This window comes from Thunnus thynnus, chromosome 16, assembly GCF_963924715.1.
Source record: "Thunnus thynnus chromosome 16, fThuThy2.1, whole genome shotgun sequence".
In the NCBI taxonomy this organism is placed as follows: Eukaryota; Metazoa; Chordata; class Actinopteri; order Scombriformes; family Scombridae; genus Thunnus; species Thunnus thynnus.
The window spans coordinates 727501-737500 of record NC_089532.1 but is presented as its reverse complement, the minus strand read 5'-3'; the positions used below and the strand labels follow the sequence as shown (position 1 = coordinate 737500).

Here is a 10000-nt window from a genome sequence, read left to right as displayed (position 1 = left end):
GTCCATTTTAGTCCATATTTATCCCACATGGGTCCACATTTAGCCCATTTTAGTCCATATTTATCCCACATGGGTCCACATTTAGTCCATTTTAGTCCATATTTATCCCACATGGGTCCACATTTAGCCCATTTTAGTCCACATTTATCCCACTTGGGATCAATCAGCTACATGGATCAATGGATGAATGTGGATTTAGGACATTATAATCCATGTTTATGCCTACATTTAGCCCACATGGGTCCACATAAAGCAAAAATTATAATTTTCTATAGACTTCAGAAAACAGTGAAAGTTTCCAGAATCCATGGCGACGTCTTCAAATGTCTTGGGGTTGTTTTTTTTTTTGACCAACAGACTTTTTGTTGCTGATTGATTTTTATTGATCGACTAATTGATTAATTGATTATCAGCAGTGTAGCTGATCTTTCTGGTACTGTGGGGATTAAAGCTGCATGTTGTATATCGTCTGGTTTTAAAAACCTCCATTTTACCTGATAGAGAGGATGATGGGAAACCACAAGGACAAAATGAAAGAACAGATCGACTGGTTTCACTCACACACACACACACACACACACACCAACACACACAGACACACACACACACACACACACAGTATTAATATTCATCTCCGTTGTTACTACAAAGCTCATGAATAATTGGTTCCATACAAAAGTCTTTGCAGAAGAGATGAGAGGCCTTTCTCACTTCCTTCTCCCTCTCTCCTCTCCATGAATGGAATATTTTCTCCTCCATCAGCATCCCTGCTCGCTGTCACCATGGGAAACCACGGAGGCGTTGCCTAGCAACAGCAGCAGGGACCGCCAGCTGCATCGGCTGTGTGTTTCTGAGCTGCTAAATGACAGAGCAGGAGGTTATAGTGGTGGCCATTTTATCCACACCCCTCACCTTCACACACACACACACACACACACACACACGCTGCGGTGTCCTCTGATTGACTCCAGAGGCAGCAGACTGTAGAGAGACTCACTAAACGCCAGACGGCCGTCGCTAATGGGCTTTTCCTGCCGCCTGTGTGTGTGTGTGTGTGTGTGTGTGTGTGTGTGTGTGTGTGTGTGTGTGTGTGTGAAGATGATATTCCCACCAAACAAAAATAAATCTCTCACCGCCACATTTAGCAGCTCACACACACTCAGCGGTTTCCTTTGTTCTGGATGTCGACACCACAGACGCCGGCGCTGAAACAATCAGTCCGTTCATTGATTAGTCAATCAACAGAACTGCCACGATTAGTCAACATGAGTCTAATTGGAGTCAAATTATTGATCAATTATCAGTTTATCCAACGTGACGAGTTTCTGTGTTTCTGTTTTATGTCATTATAAACTGAATATTGTTGAGTTTTGGACTGTTGATCAGCCAGAACATTTGATCACTTTAACAACTGGGACGGACATTTTCAGTCACTTTTATGACACATTAATGATTAAATTATTAATTAGGGGAAAAAATCTGAACTGAAAATAATGTTTTTTGGGGTGTTTTTCTCCCAGACTTTAACTGAACAAAACTGTATTAATGTTTCTGTTATAAACGGAAACACTAAATACATCAACCGTCTGTTAGCAGAGTCGCTGCTCGCGCTCGTGGATTCAACACTGACTCCAGTCGTTGTTGAGGTCGTTCTTCAAGAAGATAAAAAACCCAAAATGCCAAAAATTCCAGTATCTCAAATATCTCCAATATATCTGAATCGAAGTTCCTGAAAACAAACATGGACGCCTCACATTAACCAAAGTGTGATTTATTTTTTCTTCTACTTTTCTGTACTTTTGGACGACAAACTTCTAAACTTTATTGTCCTTGTTGTTCATCTTCTCTTATTTCAGGGATGACAGGTATCGCCGAGGCGCTCCCGGCGTTTCCAGGGCAACCCGGCCAGCTGGCAGAAGTCACCTGCAGTCCTCGGCCAATCACGGACAAGCTGCGGCAAGGAGAGCCAATGAGGTGCTGAAGGAGATGGGACGGCTGAGGACTGAGATAGAGATGCTGCTGACGGTCAGTTAGTAGAAAATCCGAATCAGGTTTATTGCCAAGAGAAAGAGATAAATACCACAAACACAAAAGATAGGTGATATAAATACATAAATAAAAATTTACAGTTAAAATGTGAATATCCCAAATATCGTATAAATATATTCTAAGTTAAAAGAGCTGCGGAATTGTACAAGATACTGATCGGGAATGTGCAAAAGTTCACAATATAACAGAATAAAACAATATAAAACTGAGTAGAATACAGTAGAGACAGTAGAGCACTACTGAACATCTTTAACACTTTGACACTTTAAAAAATATATTTAAAAAGTGAACGTGTTGTGCTCCAGACCGCAGCAGGAGGAGAATCCTCGTGGTTCAGCCGCCGCCTCAAAACATGCGTCGAAGTGTCTCAAGCTGCAGTTCCTCTAACGGCCACCAGAGGCCACAAACACATCTTTCATTTGTATTGTACATTTCATACATATGTAAACTCAATGTGCAACAAAAAACAACAGAAAACAAACAGATTATATACAAAATACTCCACACGAATAAAATAACCTTTCAGCTAACCACACACACGCTAGGTCTATCTCAATGGATAACTTAACTTCTACTGTTTCTACTGTAAAGGGTTTATGTGATGTGAACTTTAAGTCTCTGTGGACCTCTGACACATCCAGCGGAGCTCCTGCCTTCAGAAACTATCAGGTTTTTTGTTTGTTGATCTAAAGTCTGTTTACTTTCTGTCATCCAACAGCCAGAAGACCCTCTGAACACCAGACCTGCACCAGACCCCCAGCAGACCCAACAAAACCAGTCTCAGTCCCAACAAAACCAGTCCCAGTCCCAACAAAACCAGTCCCAGACCCAGAAAAACCACCACCAGACCCAACAAAACCAGTCCCAGACCCAACAAAACCACCACCAGACCCAACAAAACCAGTCCCAGACCCAACAAAACCACCACCAGACCCAGCAAAACCAGTCCCAGACCCAGCAAAACCAGTCCCAGACCCAACAAAACCAGTCCCAGACCCAACAAAACCACCACCAGACCCAGCAAAACCAGTCCCAGACCCAACAAAACCTCCACTGGCCACAGCAAAACCAGTCCCAGACCCAACAAAACCAGTCCCAGACCCAACAAAACCAGTCCCAGACCCAACAAAACCTCCACTGGACCCAGCAAAACCAGTCCCAGACCCAACAAAACCACCACCAGACCCAACAAAACCAGTCCCAGACCCAACAAAACCTCCACTGGACCCAGCAAAACCACCACCAGACCCAACAAAACCACCCCCAGACCCAACAAAACCAGTCCCAGTCCCAACAAAACCATCACCGGACCCAGACACACCAGTCCCAGACCCAACGAAACCACCACCGGACCCAACGAAACCAGTCCCAATCCCAACAAAACCAGTCCCTGACCCAGCAGTTCCAGTCCGATCTTGTCCGGAGGAGGCCTGTGGTTCCATCCACGTTGGAAGAGGCTGGTCTGGTTCTCCGTCAGGTTCAGAGACAGAAGAAGGTTCTAGAGGAGAACCTGGACTCTCTGCTGAGAGCCAAAACTGGAGAAGTCCTGCACTGCCAGCTGGAGGCGCTGGCTGCTAACAGGTAGCTAATGCTAACTTTATGTTTGCTAACGAATAGCTAACATGAACTGAATGTCGTCTCAAATTTTCTTCTTACATTTCACTTTATTACTGTATGTCTGCTAACAGGAAGGTCCATCTAATGCTAACTAGATGTCTACTGACACCTGGATCCTGCATTATTAAAAAAAATAGAAATACTTTGAACCTCTTCCTCATCTCATCAGCCTCTCCGTTGCCAGCGGGAGTTTCTCCAGTGGATCGAAGCAAACACGAGTGATACCAATGTTTAAATCAGTAGCAGTTGATCAGCCAATTACAATCCTACCTGTGTTTTCAAAGGTTTTGGAAAAAATTGTAGCACAGCAGTTAATGAAGCACCTGGAATCAAACAATTATCTCCATCTATTATAGTTCGGCTTCTACAGAGACTGCTAATTGCTTTTTTATAGAGCAGCTTAAATCTTCATTTGATATAACTGAGTTTTTTCTGGATCTTAAAAAGTCATTTGACACACTGAACCATGATATTCTGATTTATTAACTTTCCAAATTTAATTTGCTGATAAAACTCTAAAATGGTTCAAATCCTGCCTTTCTAACAATGAACAGTTTGCCATTAATAATGACAGATCATCATTTTTAGAGTAAAACAGGAATCCCGCAGGGTTCTGTCCTCGGCCGCTTCTCTTCAGTTTATTTATTTATCAGGTTTCCAGATGAATGCGGCTGATATGGTCGTATATGACTCCCTCCAGGAGTTCACTGAGTGTTTTTGTGATTATTGCTGTAAATCAGCTTTTCTCAGAAATTGCTTTACAATCTGTGATGTTTTATTTGCTCTTTTTGCGGTAAAGTTGCTGAATTGGGAAAAAATTGCAAGCGTATAACTGGTGCTGTATTATATGTATTGTTGAGTCTTGTGCAGTTTAATATGTTTCTTACTGTTGAGTTTTAAGTATTTAAGCTCATCCAGAGTCGCATATTGTAAACTAGTTCAGGCTGTAGATGCTGTGGTATGTGCTATAAGTTCATGCTACATGCTTATCCCTGTACAAATAAATATTAAACATTATTCCAAGCTAATGCTAACTATGTGTACTAATACCTAGCTAAAAGCTAAAGTCTCTGTTATATTAACATGTTGCTAAATGTTATTTTTAATATCGCTGACAGGTAGCAAGTTTTATAACACAAATATAAATTCAGTTTATTTGTATTTTTGTTAATAGAATTAATATAAATCAACTGTATTGATGTTTTGACTGTTATTCTAGACAGTGTGATTATTGATTATTGAAGCACATCAGCAGAAACTGATCAGTGTTTTACAGTTTATCAGTTTACTACAGAATCAGTGCAGAGCTGCAGACAAACACATCACCTGTCAGTGTGTGTGTGTGTGTGTGTGTGTGTGTGTGTGTGTGTGTGTGTGTGTGTGTGTGTGTGTGTGTGTGTGTGTCGTGTTGATTGACAGCTGGCCTCAGAGCGTCCTGTGGGCAGTGACGAGATGAAGCTGAACCAAAAAAAAAATCACTTTGATTGATGACTGTCAGACTGAAGGGGACTCTCTGTCTCTCTGCTCCTGTCAGATCAATCAATTCTGTTTTTTATTCTCCTTCCATAATAAATCAATCTGAAAGTCAGTTCCATCGAAAAAAAAAAAATGAAAATAAAACCTGCAGAATCTGCTGAACGTCACACAGAAAACACCACAGAAGAAGAAGACAGTGTGACGCTGTTGATTAAAATGCGACGTGTTTCTGTCCTCTGCAGAGTCTGGACCGAGGAGGTTCGGATCAAGAAGACGGTGGACGCCTGGATCAACACTTTAAGCAAAGACATCCAGGTGAGCTCACATCATCTGGAACATCTGGAACATCTGGAACATCTGGATGAAACTTCAGACGCTGTATAAACTGTATAAAGTAAGATAAGAATGAGCTTGTTGTGCTACATATCACAACCTCTGGACTCTTTAGTGTTATTTGAGAATTTATAATTTAGCACAAAGTCCAGAGGTTTGGATATGTAGCACAACTTCGCCTTCATCACCTTCATCATCTCTTCTTCTGTGGTCTTCAGGCTGAGATGTCCTCAGAGGACGCTGCGTCCAAACACACATCCAGCAGAGACGCCGCAGTGATGTCACAGCAGAGGGCCGCTGATAGCAAAGGCTCCGCCCACACAGGCAGGAGGAGGAGGCCAGTGAGCGCGCTCAGAGAGACAGGAAGTAAGACGGTGGCGGGGAGAGAAAGCAGAGGACAGACAGCTGGACAGAAACAGGTCAGACTGGATTCTACTGTTGATTCGATCGACGCGATTGATGACAGGCGATGACTCATGTCTGCGTCCTGACGCAGGGGGCGGAGCCCGACGGAGACGGCGAGCAGGCGGAGGTGGACGGAGAGTCGTACCTGACTCGTCTGTACGGCAGAGCGCCGTATGACGGCCTGAGACGAACCCTGAAGAAGAGTCCGTACCTGCGCTTCAGCTCGCCGGTGTCGCCGCCCGGCAGGAAGTCCCGCCCCCGACTGGTGGAGAGCGTCAGAGGTCAGAAAAAGTTTTTTAAAATTAAATTTAAACACTAAACAATCAGAGAATTCCCTCCAACCCACCTCTCTCTCCTCTCTCTCTCTCTCTCTCTCTCTCTCTCTCTCTCTCTCTCTCTCTCTCTCTCTCTCTCTCTCTCTCTCTCTCTCTCTCTCTGCCTCAGGTGTGAAGGTGAAGTCCTGTAAGACTCAGACCAGTCTGGCTCCTCCCGTCTCTTCGTCACCTGGACGACCTCAGTCTCGCTACATCTTTAGCTCCTCCCACCTGACCTCAGGTGACCCCTCTGACCTCGCAGTGACCCCGGCAAACGCTCACTCTGTTCCCATGGCGATCCCACTGGGTCAGTGCACTAATTAACATCCCTTAACATCATTGAATGAACAAATAAAACAAACAAAACAACAAAACAATAAGAGTCTGAACATGAAGGACTTTAAAGTCTTTTATTTAAACTCATTTAATATTATCTTTAAAGTAAAATATTTAGTCTGAACGTTTCTGTTTCTGAGATTAAATACAAAATATTAGTAAATAAATAGAATTATAAGATAGTAAATGATGTGAAAATGCAAATAAATATAATCTATAAAAAAAGTCAGTTAGTTAAAAAATAGAAAGTAAAACAGTAAAAAGTAGAAGTGACCTGTGTCGCCCCCCCCCCCCCCCAGGTCGTCCCAGGATGGACTCTTCCTCCTGGCGTCCTCCCACTCAGCGTCAACAGGAAGTGACCTCACCCCCCGAAGCTCCTCCCACCGCCGCCGGCACGGCGGCTGCGGACAGTGAAACACCTGAGCCGCACCCACAGGTGAGGTCATCACAGCCGCAACTTTCCTCCTGATGAGTCATCTCCTCTCAGAGCTGTCATATGGAGGTTACCGTGGAAACCAGCTTCACGTCAACAGTTTCAGCTGTTTTTTTCCTGGAAGATCCGTGTTGTTATTAAATACGAACATGAACAGAATCTTGTCACACTGATCGACTCTAAAGCTGTAAATCAGGAAAACGTTAAAGGACGAGTTCACAATGTTTAAAATGTTTAAAACTTCACTTCCAACAGCTAAAACTCAGATTGGTTCTCATAAAGATAAATGTACAAGAACCACACACACACACACTCACACACACACACACTCACACACTCACACTCACACTCACACACACTCACACACACACACACACACACACACACACTCACACACACACACACTCACACTCACACACACACACACTCACACACACTCACACACACTCACACACACACACACACACTCACACTCACACACACTCACTCACACACACTCACACACACTCACACACACTCACACACACTCACACACACACACACACACACTCACACACACTCACACACTCACACACACACTCACACACACTCACACTCACACTCACACACACACACTCACACACACACACTCACACACACACACACTCACACTCACACACACACACACTCACACACACTCACACACACAAACTCACACACACACTCACACTCACACACACTCACACACACACACTCACACACACTCACACACACACACTCACACTCACACACACTCACTCACACACACTCACACACACTCACACACACACACACACACACACTCACACACACTCACACACACACACACACACACTCACACACACTCACACACTCACACACACACTCACACACACACACACTCACACTCACACACACACACTCACACACACACACTCACACACACACACTCTCACACACACACACACACACACACTCACACACATTCACACACACACACACACACACACTCACACACACTCACACACTCACACACACACTCACACACACACACTCACACACACTCACACACACACACACACACACACACACACTCACACACACTCACACACTCACACACACACTCACACACACACACACTCACACACACACACACACACTCACTCACACACACTCACACACACTCACACACTCACACACACACACACACTCACACACACACACACACATATTCAACTCCTGTGTCTGGTTGCTAAGCAACAGCGGCACCATCAGGTAGATCAGGTTCATATTTCCAAGCTGCAGAAACAAACAGAGGAAATGATGAAGATGTGTAAATGCTGCTGCATGTTGACGATCAGCTGTTAGCTTATTGATGAGGAGGTCAGAGGTCATGTGACCTCAGCAGGTCAGAGGTCACTGACAGGTGTTCTTGTGTTGACAGGAGGAAGAGCAGCTGGATGCAGATGAAGCTCCTCCTCCTCCTCCTCCATCACACACTGTGGACATCACAGAGAGGAAGAGTGAGGAAGAGGAGGATGAAGAGGACGTCTTCCCTGGAACTGACTTCCTGTCTGTCACTGAGGTTGTTCAGGTAACCTTCATCCTCCTCTTCCTCTTCCTTTCTTTCTGGCCTCCTCTTCCTCGCTTCCTCCTCCACTCCTCTCCCTCCTCCCCTTCCTTTCCTCTTCCTCACTTCTTTATCCTCTTCTCCTTCATCCTCCTCTCATCCCTTTTCTCTTCCTCTCCTCCTCTTCTTTCTATTCTCCTCCTCTTCCTCACAACCTGTTCTCCTTCTCTTTCTGTCTTCTTCTTCCATCCTCTCCTTTCTCTCCTCCTCCTCCTCTTCCTCTCCTGTGTGTCTGTGTGTTTCAGTGTGTGTAATCGGCTCCCCCTGCTGGACACAAACACAAACAGCTGATGATTTTTATTTCTGAACCTTTTAATAACAATAACTGAGTTTTATCAGAATTATCTGCTGAGTAAAACAAAATGAATCATTTTCTGGGAAAGTAAACAGTGTTTTAATACATAAAAAAACATAAATGTTTGAACTGAAGTTTTACTAACGTTACAAACACGTTCTGCTGTCGTCTTCTTCTTCTGGTGTCTCTCTGCTCGTCTTTTCTTTGATCCCAAATAAACATTTTATCAGAAGGAGCTCGAGTCATCGCCGTCAGTGTCTTTGAATATACTTGATGACTTATCATCAGTTTATTAAGTTATTAAGACAAATAGAGTCAATATTAGATCAATAATAAAGGAATTAAATCTAAAATCAGATGAATAATGAAGCTTAAAGGACCAATATGTCACTTTTCCACCTTAAAAACAACCAGACCTGTTTAAATATTGTTCAGTTGTTTCATTAAATTAACTCAAATGTTTCCAACAAGGTTCAAACCCAAAGAAATCTGTAGTTTTAATCAAGATAACGATGTTTCATCTGGTGGCCTGTCAGCGTCAGCGTGTCGTTATTGACTTTTTATCCAGTTTTAAGACGCATTTTACAATAAACTTTTTGTTTTTAACTGTATCTTTGAACCAGATGAAGGATTTTAGTCGTCAGACGTCTGAATCTGAACGTCAGCAGCAGCTCAGCTAACGAAGATTAACATGAAACGACTTTATTCAGTGTTTTTATTTGTTTTTATTTGTTTTAATCAGCGGGTTTGTTTGTTCTGGGAGGAGGAAACCTCAGCTCCCAGTAAAAACATCCTGAACGATGAATCCTAACTGGGAGAAACTGGTTGTTTAACAATGAAGACAACAACTCCCATGATCCCACGCTGCTCCATGACATCATCAGACTCTGTCTTGTGTTGTTGTTTTACATAACGTGTGTTTAACTGTTAATAACTGATAATATCTAAAGATCTACCATCTGACTCCTCCTCTCCTCCCTCAGGAGGAGGTGAGCGTTGTGGGTGAGGAGGCTGTGGAGCTGGACGGGGGTCCGTCTCCTCCTCCGGTCCTGTACCAGGGTCCCGTCTTCCCTCCCCAGGCTCGCTCTGCCCTCCCTGCCCAGGAACAGGCCTCT

At 43.7% G+C, this 10000-nt stretch overlaps 1 protein-coding gene across 5 annotated transcripts in view; it reads left to right on the top strand.

The window, feature by feature from the left end:
- Nucleotides 1-10000, top strand: part of kiaa0586 (KIAA0586 ortholog) — a 58450-nt gene that overhangs the window by 33128 nt on the left and 15322 nt on the right. For all 5 annotated transcript variants that reach the window (XM_067613423.1, XM_067613422.1, XM_067613420.1 and 2 more), the window contains exons 10-18: nt 1857-2025; nt 2768-3630; nt 5385-5457; nt 5694-5894; nt 5972-6161; nt 6325-6501; nt 6830-6966; nt 8405-8554; nt 9869-10000. The exon at nt 9869-10000 is cut by the window's right edge and continues 53 nt beyond it. In XM_067613423.1, the coding sequence (XP_067469524.1) occupies nt 1857-2025; nt 2768-3630; nt 5385-5457; nt 5694-5894; nt 5972-6161; nt 6325-6501; nt 6830-6966; nt 8405-8554; nt 9869-10000 (2092 nt within the window). The remainder of the gene's footprint in view (nt 1-1856; nt 2026-2767; nt 3631-5384; nt 5458-5693; nt 5895-5971; nt 6162-6324; nt 6502-6829; nt 6967-8404; nt 8555-9868) is intronic.